This window comes from Cryptococcus neoformans, chromosome 3, assembly GCF_000149245.1.
Source record: "Cryptococcus neoformans var. grubii H99 chromosome 3, complete sequence".
NCBI classification, from domain to species: Eukaryota; Fungi; Basidiomycota; class Tremellomycetes; order Tremellales; family Cryptococcaceae; genus Cryptococcus; species Cryptococcus neoformans.
In genome coordinates, this window is record NC_026747.1 from 1 (window position 1) to 14,326 (window position 14,326).

Genomic DNA, 14,326 nt, shown 5'->3' on the forward strand with positions numbered 1-14,326 from the left:
TCCCAAAATGAGCATAGTAGTAGCCATTTGGTGATTTCCGCTCTGTTCCAATGAATGATACCATTGTCGTATGATTCAACAAATTGGTTGCAGAGTTTTTTATCTTGGAGGATCCATTTTATGAACACATCCCGATGGCCCTGGAACCAGTCGTTTGTCCGATTATTGATAAAATTATGGCCAACGTCGAAATTGTCGATGTTTTCAGAAATGGTTCTTCCTTGAGGAGAAACAATGAAGGTTTCGGGAGGTATCCCAAGGCAAATAGTGGTTTGAAACCTATCAATCAAGTCACTTTCAAGTCGGATAATACTGTCTGATAAGGTTGGCAAATGGAAGACAGTATCCTTAACTCTTAGTGAGAGGGAATGGTTATCTAACCACTGGGAATTGGCTGGTTTCATTTCACTATACGCAGCGCCAAAAATATCATCTGCGACAGCCAAGATTGACCTGAATGGGCCAATGTTGGCCCTGCTGAGCCTTTTAGTGTAGCTCGAGGTCATTCTGTGACAAGGCAGGTAAGTTACAGAGCCTTAGAGCGTTATACTGTCAAGCAACTAGTGAAACTTACTCGTGTAACGTTTGAGGTGTCTGTCTTATCGTGCCCAAATCAACCAGAATTTTCTTGATGACCACAGCTCTCATCACCCACTGAATTCTGGTGACCCTTGGGGCAATATTGCCTGCCTCCTCAAATACACCACCCATTCTGACACTAGAAAACACAAGGAACTTGTAGATTGTATAGTCCCATGAAGCGCCATCAAGTGATGTCAGTTCTTGGTTGAGAAGCATGAAGCCAATATTGAGAATGGCTGAAAGGCCTTTCTCTTTGTCTTTGACCTTGAGTGCTTCTTCCAGAACTTGAAGCTCCTTTTCTTCTTCTTCAGCAATGGACAAATGGATCCCTTCCCAGTGAGCTGATCGATATCTTAGAAGCAGAAGCAATATACGCAGGAAAATCTGTGAGTAGTCTTTCACAGTGTTTGCGTTTAAATTCCTCATCCTCTTGTCTGAAAGGACACCAGCTTCATAGCCTTCGTACATCACCTGTTGCAACAGAGGTGAATCTTGGTGGTGATCGATGTATGTGTTGACTTCGAGAAAGAATTCATAGACCCAGTCCTTGAGAGTTTCTTTGAGATACATAGGTTCATCTCTTGAGGGAAGAGTGATGAGGGAAAGGATGCTCTGTGGAGACAATCCATCCAAAAGGAGGTCCCATTTGTGCTTCGTCATTAAGGGAGACCTGTCCTTTGGATCAAAGGTTCTGATCACTGTGTCATCCAGCTGACTTCGCATTCTTCGAGTGTCTTGAAGATAACCTTGCTGTAGCTGATCGTTTAAGCCATGGAATGAACTGTTGTTATCCACTGGGAACCAGATAGTTGCTTTACCGGACTGGTAAAAGGCTTGAATGTTGCCTGTTGCAATGGCAGAGTCGGGACTAACATCAGAATGTTGCTTCTTGATGTGCGTGACAAGCTTCCGCCTTGACACAGACTCAGCACCCTTGTGTAGTTGAAGGCATAGAGTACAGTACACGCCCATCTCAACTTGCAGCCCGGGAATCAATGGAGGTAAAATGTTATTGGGAAAGAAGGGGACACTAGGATGTTGGCCTTGGTGTAGAGGGTAACGTCTCAGGAGATTGGTCATAACAGTTTGAAGTTCTGTCGCTGTTATATGAGGAAGATGTTGATGAGGATGGCTGTGCAAGTGTTTGGGTGTGATACAGCTTGATGTACCCTTGGATTTCTTGTTGCTGCTGCAAATACTGCATCTGAAAACATGGTATACAGGAAGGTATTCGAGATGAACAGCTTGGAGTTCATCAGAGGAGTGCCACTGGACATAATACTCTGATAGTTCAGATACTGAATTGAAGAGGCAAAAGTCAGCATCCAGTGGTAAGGTATTGCAGTCCTATCTCACCTCCTGCCATGATGTAAAAATCTCCTCTGGAATTCTTCCCTTGCATCTGGTGCAGCACACCTCTTCCTTCGGTATCCTCTGCCATTTGTTGTAACCCTGTACTGTTGAGTGTTTAGTCAGTTGCATGCATAAACATTTAAGCTCTAATATAATAAAATATACACCAACTTACTGGATGATAAGTAGATGGATGGATGGATAGATGGATGGATGGATGGGTGGATGGATGAAATGAATGGATGGAAGAATGTATGGATGGCTGCGTGAGAAAATGGAACCAAACAGAACTGATGCATGAATGGATATGATGTGCTTGCAATGCATACAAAATAATCATATTAGATGATGCATGGATAAATAAATAAATGCTTCCATGCAATGCATACAAAATAATTGTATTGGATGACTAGCAGTAGTCGAAATAAAATACGTCCGTGCATTATTAGGAAATCATTGTACTATTAGATGATCCATGCATACAACATAACTGTATCGCATGAATAGGAATAGTCGAAATAAATGACGTCTATGCATTAGAATATAAGTGTATTGGATGATGGACACCTGAACAAATAAAATCAAAAGTGATGATGCAATGAGATGCAAAGAAAAAAAAAATGATCTTCATGCACAACTGCAAGTGGAAATCCACCAAGTGAGCTTAGGGGACCGTCGAAAAATCGGAAGGGTGCTTAGGGGATTAGGAGCTAGGTCGAATAAATAACGTTTCCACCTTATTACGTTATTTTAGCCCGCCCCCGGGGTTAGCTGGGCGCGCGATGGGGTAAACAGGTTTAGCGAGCGGTGAGGGCCGAAAGCCGCGGGTCAAGCTGCGGTGACCGCCGACATCAGCGGTTTTCTCCATCCCGCATGGGTTTTCTCAAGCTATGCATCCAGCATCGCACCTTCGATAGAGCGAACTGAGACGGATCGATCGGTGGAATAAAATTCCCATAGGGCACAGGTTTGCGATGTGGAGAGTGGTTGAAAAAAAACGGGGATTTCGCGCCCATACAAAAATTTGCGAGATGGCCGCCTTCGTGCAAGTCCCAATCGTTAGGACTGTTGAGCAGCTGGTGTTGTTCAAACTGACAGATGGATGGATAGATGGATGGATGATGAAGAAAGGATTGGTGAACAAGAAAGCAATTGAAACGGATGGACGACAGATGAGAATGCAATCGCAACACGTGGTGGTGGCCATCCAAGGTGGAGTAGAGGTCAATCTCCTTTGCTATTTAGAAAAAAATAGGATCGATGACAGATGGGACGACGGATGAGAATGCAATTGCAATCGCAACACGTGGCGGCAGTCATCTAAGGTGGAGTAGAGGTCAATCTCCTTGGCTATTAGAAAAGCAGAATCCTCATTAGCGACAGGGTCGCGACGTAACATAGAATGGGGTGCGTGCAGATCGTATTCAAATCAAACTGATTAGTCTCGGGTGAACAGGCGCGGCAAAATCGCGAAACAAGACCGTTTTGTCTTTTGTCCACGGTTGTTCAACATTTTTCATATGCATAAGATCGAGATCTATGGACCGTTCGAAAGAGCGGTTGCTCATCTGCTACTGGACGTTTCATCAGGCCCCATAGGAGGGGCATCATGCCCCATAGCAAGGGCCTGAAGAGGATCCGGTCGATTTTCCCCCCGGCGGCGAGTGCCACCCCATAGAAAACGCGTTTCATTGGGTCCCATAGTTGTGCGTCCAAACCCTAGGGAATGGTTATCTAACCACTGGGAATTGGCTGGTTTCATTTCACTATACGCAGCGCCAAAAATATCATCTGCAACAGCCAAGATTGACCTGAATGGGCCAATGTTGGCCCTGCTGAGCCTTTTAGTGTAGCTCGAGGTCATTCTGTGACAAGGCAGGTAAGTTACAGAGCCTTAGAGCGTTATACTGTCAAGCAACTAGTGAAACTTACTCGTGTAACGTTTGAGGTGTCTGTCTTATCGTGCCCAAATCAACCAGAATTTTCTTGATGACCACAGCTCTCATCACCCACTGAATTCTGGTGACCCTTGGGGCAATATTGCCTGCCTCCTCAAATACACCACCCATTCTGACACTAGAAAACACAAGGAACTTGTAGATTGTATAGTCCCATGAAGCGCCATCAAGTGATGTCAGTTCTTGGTTGAGAAGCATGAAGCCAATATTGAGAATGGCTGAAAGGCCTTTCTCTTTGTCTTTGACCTTGAGTGCTTCTTCCAGAACTTGAAGCTCCTTTTCTTCTTCTTCAGCAATGGACAAATGGATCCCTTCCCAGTGAGCTGATCGATATCTTAGAAGCAGAAGCAATATACGCAGGAAAATCTGTGAGTAGTCTTTCACAGTGTTTGCGTTTAAATTCCTCATCCTCTTGTCTGAAAGGACACTAACTTCATAGCCTTCGTACATCACTTGTTGCAGCAGAGGTGAATCTTGGTGGTGATCGATGTATGTGTTGACTTCGAGAAAGAATTCATAGACCCAGTCCTTGAGAGTTACTTTGAGATACATAGGTTCATCTCTTGAGGGAAGAGCGATGAGGGAAAGGATGCTCTGTGGAGACAATCCATCCAAAAGGAGGTCCCATTTGTGCTTCGTCATTAAGGGAGACCTGTCCTTTGGATCAAAGGCTCTGACCACTGTGCTACCCAGCTGACTCCGGATTCCTCGAGTGTCTTGAAGATAAGATTGCTGTAGCTGATTAAAGTCATGGAGTGAATTGCTGGTATCCACTGGGAACCAGATAGTTGCATTACCACACTGGTAAAAGGCTTGAATGTTGCCTGTTGCAATAACAGAGTCGGGAGTAATGCCAGGATGTTGCTTCTTGATGTGTGTGACAAGCCTCCTTCTTGTCACTGACTGAATACCCTTGTACAGTTGAAGACATATAGCACAGTACATGCCCATCTCAATTTGCAGACCTGGAATCAATGGAGGTAAAATGTTATTGGGAAAGAAGGGGACACTAGGATGTTGGCCTTGGTGTAGAGGGTAATGTCTCAGGAGATTGGTCATAACAGCTTGAAGTTCTGTTGCTGCCATATGAGGAAGATGTTGATGAGGATGGCTGTGCAAGTGTTTGGGTGTGATACAGCTTGATGTACCCCTGGATTCCTTGTTGCTGCTGCAAATACTGCATCTGAAAACATGGTATACAGGAAGGTATTCGAGATGAACAGCTTCCAGTTCATCAGAGGAGTGCCACTGGACATAATACTCTGATAGTTCAGATACTGAATGGAAGAGGCAAAAGTCAGCATCCAATGGTAAGGTATTGCAGTCATATCTCACCTCCTGCCATGATGTAAAAATCTCCTCTAGCATTCTTCCCTTGCACCTGGTGCAGCACACCTCTTCCTTCGGTATCCTCTGCCATTTGTTGTAACCCTGTACTGTTGAGTGTTTAGTCAGTTGCATGCATAAACATTTAAGCTCTAATATAATAAAATATACACCAACTTACTGGATGATAAGTAGATGGATGGATGGATGGATAGATGGATGGATGGATAGATGGATGGATGGATGGGTGGATGGATGAAATGAATGGATGGAAGAATGGATGGATGGCTGCGTGAGAAAATGGAACCAAACAGAACTGATGCATGGATGGATATGATGTGCTTGCAATGCATACAAAATAATCATATTAGATGATGCATGGATAAATAAATAAATGCTTCCATGAAATGCATACAAAATAATTGTATTGGATGACTAGCAGTAGTCGAAATAAAATACATCCGTGCATTATTAGGAAATCATTGTACTATTAGATGATCCATGCATACAACATAACTGTATCGCATGAATAGGAATAGTCGAAATAAATGACGTCTATGCATTAGAATATAAGTGTATTGGATGATGCACACCTGAACAAATAAAATCAAAAGTGATGATGCAATGAGATGCAAAGAAAAAAAAATAATGATTTTCATGCACAACTGCAAGTGGAAATCCACCAAGTGAGCTTAGGGGACCGTCGAAAAACCGGAAGGGTGCTTAGGGGATTAGGAGCTAGGTCGAATAAATAACGATTCCACCTTAATTATGTTATTTAAGCCCGCCCCCGGGGGTTAGCCTGGGCGCGCGATGGGGTTAACCAGGGTTAGCGAGCGGCGAAGGCCGAAAGCCGCAGGTCAGGCAGCGGTGACCGCCGAAAATCAGCAGTTTTTTCCCACTTTGCATCCCTTTTCGTCAAGCTATGCATCCATGCATCGCACCCGTCGATAGAGCGAACCGAGACGGATCGATCGGTGAAAGAAAATTCCCACTTCGCACAGGTTTGAGCGGTCGGGAGCGGTTGGAAAAAAACAGCGATTCGCGCCCCATACAATTTTTTGCAAAGTGGTAACGACTTTGCAACTTCCAATCGTTAGTCCGATTCCCTCTCGTTGTTCATGCTATTTGCTAATATACATTACAGCCGATGTCTTAAGAGCGGGCCAGCTGTTACTCGAATGCCGTCACTACATGCAGTTGGACAAAGTTAGTCTCTTCTCTCTCGCTGTATGTTATCGGCCTCTTCGTAAGTACGTTTTTATCCCCTCTTGCTCGACTATGACTGACCTGTTTCTTCCTCCCAATATTATCGATCATTCCCTGCCTTGTTAGTGCTCTCGCTTGTCTCTTGCGTGCACCACTTTATTCACCCTTCAGCCAATGTTCACCAGCTGCCAATGTTCAGACATAACACACTAACACACTTCACTCGCTCAATGGTGTGGGCCGACATGCAATGCATAGCTTGTACTATACAACGACCACCACCATGTGAAAGAAACAAACTCACCCATATCCCACCCTCTCCCGCCGTGTATTCTCCCACCGTGTATTCTCCCACCTGTCCCACCCTCTCCCGCCGTGTATTCTCCCACCGTGTATTCTCCCACCTGTCCCACCCTCTCCTGCTGCATATTCTCCCACCTGTCCCACCCTCCCACCGTGTACTCTGCCACCTGTCCTGCATATCCTCCCTTTCATCTGTCATGTAGTTGAGCCAGCGTGGAGGGGTAGCCGAGTGAGAGTGAACGAGTTGGGTGTGATGAGTCGGATGTTGAGGAGTATCGATGCTGAGGAGTAGCCGAGCAAATGCGTCGGGCGTTGAGGGATAGCCGAGTGTCGAGTGTAGAGTCGCTAGTGAGGAAAGCGAATTCGAATGGGGCATGCGGCGTGGGATGCAGTCGAGTCAGATGCAGTCGAGGGTGAACATTGAAAATGAGCCATCCTGTACAGTAGTTAGCGCTATGACAACCGTCAAGAGATAAACAGCCATGCTCACCATACACAGACTACCATCCGTCAGCATTGTCTTTTGTCACAAGGATAAACATGGACGTTACTGCAAACTCCTCTCCATCCGCACCCTATATTCTCCATCGCCAGCCTCTTCCTTTCCATCTTGCCCACCTCTCTCGCCATCCTGCTTTCGACACCGTCTGCTCTTTTGGCATCCTTCCATGCTCAGTTATCCTTTCCCTTCCGGATGTTTGACTATCGACAACAGTCAGCGAGAGTAACACTCAGAGCAATGGCGACAAACGAATCAGCAACTCACAGCCTGTACAGCGTACTATATCTCCAGCATCCACCGCCCTGCCCTCCGCCATGTACCATACCTCCTCCCTGCTGTCTCATCCACACGCATCCAAATGTTGCTTGCTTGCGTCAAGAGTAGTCGTCAAGTCAGACGCAGCCAGACGCAGCCAGCAGGGGTTACACATACGTCTCAAGTCGTCTCTGCATGATACATCTCTGCTAGCTTTGCCTGGCTTTTGTCTGACAGGTGATAGGAGTAAGAGGGACAAGTACCAACGCTACTGTGAGTGCTGCTTGTTGTACAACTCACCAATAAATGCCACCATCCACACCAGTTGTCTCCCCAGTGGGCGCTGTACACAACCCAGGATCTCATCCTATGCTTCCCTTGAAATGCTGTGTTGATCAAATCGAGGTCGAGTCGAGGTGGAGCCGAATGCGGTCGGTGCTGTTTTTCAGATTCAGCGGACGGGTGACTTGTTGGTGTCACATGCGCATCCTTGCTCGCTTGGTTTGATGGCGATAAAAAAGGGAATGCCTGAATGGTTGGATGGATGGATGGATGGATGGATGGATGAATGGATGAATGGATGAATGGATGGATGGATGAATGGATGGATGATTGACGAACAAGAATGCAATTGAAACAGATGGACGGATGAGAATGCAATTGCAACACGTGACATGCCCATCCGTCAAGGGTGGAGTAGAGGTCAATCTCCTTGGCTATTAGAAAAACAGAATCCTCATTAGCCACAGGGTCGCGACGAAACATAGAATGGGGTGCGTGCAGATCGTATTCAAATCAAACTGATTAGTCTCAGGTGAAGAGGTGCGGCAAAATCACGAAACAAGACCGTTTAGTCTTTCGTCCACGGTTGTTCAACATTTTTCATATGCATAAGATCGAGATCTATGGACCGTTCGAAAGAGCGGTTGCTCATCTGCTACTGGACCTTTCATCAGGCCCCATAGGAGGGGCATCATGCCCCATAGCAACAGCCTGAAGAGGATCCGGTCGATTTTCCCCCCGGCGGCGAGTGCCACCCCATAGAAAACGCGTTTCATTGGGTCCCATAGTTGTCTGCCCAATCCAAAAAAAAGGTGCCCAAGCATATTGTCGGTTCCCCCACTGGCCCGCAGGCGATTTTATCTAACCTCCATTTTATCTTATCGCTTATCATGACCTTCTGCGTGATATGAAACATTTCCCCCATATCTCCCCCATTATCGACTTTATGCATGCATACATTGTCCTATCTTACGCCCAAATGAGTCAAATATGGATATATATGCATATTTTCATAAATTAATTATCAAAATATCCCTGTTACAGAATATGTAACACAACAAGTCGCGATTTCGAAGCCACATGAAGTGTATACATTTCAACCTGCCATATCTCCCCCAATTCGAAAGCGCCCAGAAAACTTATTGCAGATTCTGAAAGCCCTGATCCGATTGTACATGTCTACCCCATTTTCATGCAAAATGCACCATGTTATGCCTTTTCTATAACAGTTTGAAGTTCTGTCGCTGTTATATGAGGAAGATGTTGATGAGGATGGCTGTGCAAGTGTTTGGGTGTGATACAGCTTGATGTACCCTTGGATTTCTTGTTGCTGCTGCAAATACTGCATCTGAAAACACGGTATACAGGAAGGTATTCGAGATGAACAGCTTGGAGTTCATCAGAGGAGTGCCACTGGACATAATACTCTGATAGTTCAGATACTGAATTGAAGAGGCAAAAGTCAGCATCCAGTGGTAAGGTATTGCAGTCCTATCTCACCTCCTGCCATGATGTAAAAATCTCCTCTGGAATTCTTCCCTTGCATCTGGTGCAGCACACCTCTTCCTTCGGTATCCTCTGCCATTTGTTGTAACCCTGTACTGTTGAGTGTTTAGTCAGTTGCATGCATAAACATTTAAGCTCTAATATAATAAAATATACACCAACTTACTGGATGATAAGTAGATGGATGGATGGATGGATGGATGGATGGATAGATGGATGGATGGATGGGTGGATGGGTGGATGGATGAAATGAATGGATGGAAGAATGTATGGATGGCTGCGTGAGAAAATGGAACCAAACAGAACTGATGCATGGATGGATATGATGTGCTTGCAATGCATACAAAATAATCATATTAGATGATGCATGGATAAATAAATAAATGCTTCCATGCAATGCATACAAAATAATTGTATTGGATGACTAGCAGTAGTCGAAATAAAATACGTCCGTGCATTATTAGGAAATCATTGTACTATTAGATGATCCATGCATACAACATAACTGTATCGCATGAATAGGAATAGTCGAAATAAATGACGTCTATGCATTAGAAAATAAGTGTATTGGATGATGCACACCTGAATAAATAAAATCAAAAGTGATGATGCAATGAGATGCAAAGAAAAAAAAATGATCTTCATGCACAACTGCAAGTGGAAATCCACCAAGTGAGCTTAGGGGACCGTCGAAAAACCGGAAGGGTGCTTAGGGGATTAGGAGCTAGGTCGAATAAATAACGTTTCCACCTTAATTACGTTATTTTAGCCCGCCCCCGGGGGTTAGCCTGGGCGCGCGATGGGGTTAACCAGGGTTAGCGAGCGGCGAGGGCCGAAAGCCGCGGGTCAGGCAGCGGTGACCGCCGAACATCAGCGGTTTTCTCCCATCGCGCATGGGTTTTTCTCAAGCTATGCATCCATGCATCGCACCCTTCGATAGAGCGAACTGAGACGGATCGATCGGTGGAATAAAATTCCCATAGGGCACAGGTTTGCGGTGTGGAGACCGGTTGGAAAAAAACGGGGTTTTCGCGCCCATACAAAAATTTGCGAGATGGCCGCCTTCGCGCAAGTCCCAATCGTTAGAATGTCAGCAGTTACATTCAATAAAAACGAGATACACTGCCTTACAAGAATGATCTGGCACTAATAGCAATTTAATGCTGCCACGAGGAAAGCCTCGTCATCAAATAGTAAAGCAAGTGTTGCGATAGCACTCCTTGTTTGATAGAGTCGGTGATATTATTGTATTTTGGGGATCGGTTGGGATGGCAGAGCAGGAGTATGTATGATGGCAAGGAGCCTATAACAGCCGCCGCCGTCAGCTACATCAATTGCACTGCAAAGTTTGATAAAGACTTACGATGCCAATGTGATTCACTTTCTGGTGATGGATATCCAATAGTTTCGAGGCGAGTCAATTGATGTGATGCCGCAGTCGAGATCGAGATGTGGAGAGATTCGAGTTGGCTATGGCTTCTGTAAAATAATGTTGTAAGCTATAATAATTTATTTCTTGTAGTTGTATTGTAGATGCTAAGTGAATTTTCAAACGACGAGAATGGATTGTAGGCCTGCGCTTAATTTATCTGACCTTGCTGCATGCCGTCTATTTGGTAGGCTCGATACAAGGTGGACGAGTCCATCGAGGGGCTTGTGTCGAGCCTATCTATTTGGTTCTATTTGGTTCCACCTTTTGTTCCCATCTTTATTTCCGCCTTTTGTTTCCGTTCTTTGTTTCCGCCCTTTGTTCCCGTGCTTTGTTTCCGTCTACTTTATTAAGTAATAAGCCCCATTTTTAAATAACATGGACATCCATCAAACTCCATTACATCACGCGTTTAACACACTTCGTCTCCGCTCTATCCTTCCTACAATATATGGGTATGATAAAAACGTCCATATCTCATTCCACAAGTCGTACCCAATGCATATTTTGGTACCATTATGATCCTTAGATGAAGCACTATCAAATAATACCGGTGCCCAAGCATATTGTCGGTTTCCCCACCGGCCCACAGGCGATTTTATCTAATCGTCAGATGCCCTAACCCACTCTTCCAATCCGATACACCTGTTTTAAAGCTGTAAACCTGCTCTGTTTGTGAAGGGTGGCGAATCTACCTTGGATTAAGTATGAGCACGAGCGTCTTCTCTGGGAATTCAGAAGGATAAATAGATATACATATGCCCAGCCTAAAACGATCATCTCAATTAATTAGCGCGAAGATCAAACGAATAAATACGTCTATGTAAAGTCCTTCATCAATTTCCTGTCTTTACTTATCATCCACATTGGCTGATGATCCACCTAAATGCTTCAGCCCCATTATCATCGTTGCCATCGTCCTCTGCTTTTCCTGCCAAATTGCAAGTATCTGGATTCGACGACGCATCGAGCGGCAATACCTTACTTGAATATCAAGAGCCCTGTTCGCACTATTGATATGCTGACCATTTATGCATACTGATTAAACAACATTCTATCTTTGCTACCACATACATTGAATATCTATGCAAGCAACAGCTGTTCACTTGTTTTAAAAGTAAATTTATGACAGTACAACTATCCTCCTTGAAATCTTTCACGGTGTACGTCGCAACATTTTTCTCTCCAGTAAAGCAGATTAATGACATCACCCACTTCATCATATTTTATCTCATCGCTGAGCTCCCCATGGTCCTTACTTTCCATAACCCACAGATATGTCTACCAATAGTCGGCATCAGTTTACTTAGCGAATCAAGAAGAACTCACCTCTTCCCATTACCCGCCCTGTCCTCGCCAACTCTACACCCCCTGGAACAAAACCTCAGTCCACATTTTCTACATTCCGGGAAATTAACACCCTTCATCCCACAAACACTACATACTACGTGTTTTGTCAAGGCACTAGACATCTCTGCGGCGGCAAGGACGGGGTCGATAGGGGCAATGGGTTCTGAGGAAGGGAGTTCAAAAGGGAGTCGGCGACGAGTGCGCGATGAAGAGGGAGGTGGATGAAGGTGGGTTTGGAGATGAGGGGAAGTTGAAGCTCGACGAATGGTTGGCCGCACTTCTGAATAGCTGACTCCTGGTTCGTCATGAACCTCTTCTCGACAAATCTCTTCATCTTGCACCACCGCCTTCTCATGAACCCTTTTTAATGTCTCCATTGCCCCCAATTCCTTGGGACCAGGCGCCACAAGACTCGTTACCTCTTCTTCCCCTGCCAAAGCTGCAAGACTGACAGTCGACTTTGCAGATTGTACCATCACCTTCGGAGGAATGAAAATCGACCTCGGAGACGATGCGGACGTTTTCTGTGGATTGGGCGGCGAAGCTTTGTCAAGCACGGAAGGGAATGGCGAATATCGCAGTATTTTCTCATCTCGAGGTGTATTCGTAATGATCTGCAAACGCTTCTTCGCATTGGTGACCAGGTCGTCGGCACATTCAAGTCCTATTGAGGATGTAGACGCAATAGAGCGGAAATATATCTCAGCTTGGAGGTCAGGGGATGTTGTCGCAATCTGCTTTTAGTCAGTCTCCATCTTATAGGAAAATGAATTATCACCTACCATATAGTTTACTGATACAACAACAGCTTTCCTGAGTTGCTCTTTTTGTCCTTCACCTTTTGCAGTTTTCAATATGTCCAATTTGATTAACTGCTGCGCTACCACCCTGCCCAGCCACCAGACGTTCCTTCTCTTATCCGCCTCATTCTTCGGCCGCAGTGCTGGGGGAAGCTGCTGCAAGGATATGGGAGGAAGCGCGACGGGATCTTGGGATTGAATATGACCCTGTCGGTACAGACGGAGAAGTGGACTAAGTAGGTCATACTACAAAGGGTTAACCCATTTCAAATGAAGTAAGATCAAAAGATATACCATGATACTGAGGCTCTCCATTTCACTTTCATCTTCGTTCTCGAATGACTCTACATGGCCCATAGCCGGCGTCTCAACCAGTGAAGATTCTTCAGTTTTGGTCGATTCGCTATGCGCTGTTTTTGGGCTCCCAGCTCCAATTGGAAAGGGATCATCAGCACGTTGAGATGGTGTGATGTAAATAGTTGACGAGTGGAGCCTCCCTTTCCCTTTTACCTTTCTCTTTGTGAAGATGGCTTCTTCTTCGCTATCTTCAAATGTCTCCTTCGAAGGCTTTATAACCGCCTTCTTTCGTAATCGCTTTTCACGCTCCATCTCCACTCGAACAGTCCATCCCAATCCTAGAACAAACCAGGCTCCAGCGACGTCCATCCCTTCAGCATCACGGACTGCTCTTTTCCCAACTTTTGGCATCTGCCAGCCGCACGCTACAAGGTCAATACCGGTCCTTGTGGGTGATGATGAATGCGCTGGTGAAGGAGATTGAGGAGTAGAAATTGCGCCGAAGAGCTTTCTCCACAAAGAAGTTCCAGGTCTTCCTGTTGTCAACTGGCTGAATGAAGGTATTGGAGCTGACGGTGATTCCATATACATTGAACCTCTGATAAGTAGGTTACCGAGCGCAAGGCATGCTGAAGGTGAGCAATAAGGTGGTAAAGCTGCTTGAATGTAGAGTCTTGTCGCAATTTCTGGTTCGTTTCCGATGAGTGCAGTCTGAGAAGGCCCGTGATGTCAGCTAGCGCTCGCGTGCGAATTGGTTCCCCGAATTTGGGACCAAAGTACCTGACTAACCTGAGCATCCCATAATAACCCTTCTCCATCAATATCCGCGTCATCACCATTCTCTTCGTCGACATCTTTCCCGTCCGAATGCGCAGCTTTACCGGTCCCGAAAAGCCGAACATCATTGGAGGATCCGCGGAGTGTCGAATTGATCGGGCCGCTGTAGTATGTCTCTGATATTGAATGTATGGGCATTCAGCGTTGAAGACAACACAAAAATTGAAAAAGTATCTTTATGAATTGAAGAAAGAATAAGAATGACAAGATGATATTGAAGTCATCGAGGAGAGCGAGACCAAAAAATACAGCGACCGTCGTCGATCTATCGGAGTGCCTGGTGGCGATATTAATCACGTAGACAACGTTTGCTCCCGGCGCCAATTGGCTACATACT

General features: G+C 45.3%; 4 protein-coding genes and 1 non-coding gene across 5 annotated transcripts; all 5 read right to left on the minus strand.

Moving 5' to 3' along the window:
- Positions 1–536: 536 nt before the first annotated feature.
- Positions 537–1,662, minus strand: CNAG_07495 (hypothetical protein; the record flags this gene model as incomplete). The annotated part of the gene is made up of 2 exons (XM_012192977.1): positions 537–549; positions 575–1,662. The coding sequence occupies 2 exons, from the start codon at positions 1,660–1,662 to the stop codon at positions 537–539; spliced, it is 1,101 nt and encodes a 366-aa protein (XP_012048367.1).
- A 1,837-nt stretch (positions 1,663–3,499) lies between these two features.
- Positions 3,500–4,979, minus strand: CNAG_07496 (hypothetical protein; the record flags this gene model as incomplete). Its single annotated transcript, XM_012192978.1, has 2 exons — positions 3,500–3,800; positions 3,868–4,979. The coding sequence occupies 2 exons, from the start codon at positions 4,977–4,979 to the stop codon at positions 3,500–3,502; spliced, it is 1,413 nt and encodes a 470-aa protein (XP_012048368.1).
- Positions 4,980–6,919: 1,940 nt separating this feature from the next.
- Positions 6,920–7,361, minus strand: CNAG_07497 (hypothetical protein; the record flags this gene model as incomplete). The annotated part of the gene is made up of 3 exons (XM_012192979.1): positions 6,920–7,167; positions 7,222–7,231; positions 7,290–7,361. 3 exons carry the CDS (start codon positions 7,359–7,361, stop codon positions 6,920–6,922), a joined length of 330 nt encoding a protein of 109 aa, XP_012048369.1.
- Positions 7,362–9,810: 2,449 nt separating this feature from the next.
- On the minus strand, positions 9,811–10,829 carry CNAG_12212. Its single transcript, XR_001045510.1, has 3 exons — positions 10,640–10,829; positions 10,408–10,579; positions 9,811–10,338 (listed from the first exon to the last, which is right to left on the minus strand). It is a non-coding gene; the product is annotated as a hypothetical RNA (non-coding RNA).
- An 893-nt stretch (positions 10,830–11,722) lies between these two features.
- On the minus strand, positions 11,723–14,233 carry CNAG_06984 (hypothetical protein). Its single transcript, XM_012192974.1, has 5 exons — positions 13,942–14,233; positions 13,150–13,863; positions 12,838–13,101; positions 12,035–12,789; positions 11,723–11,986 (listed from the first exon to the last, which is right to left on the minus strand). Exons 1-5 carry the CDS (start codon positions 14,125–14,127, stop codon positions 11,932–11,934), a joined length of 1,974 nt encoding a protein of 657 aa, XP_012048364.1. The 5' UTR covers positions 14,128–14,233; the 3' UTR covers positions 11,723–11,931.
- Positions 14,234–14,326: the final 93 nt, after the last annotated feature.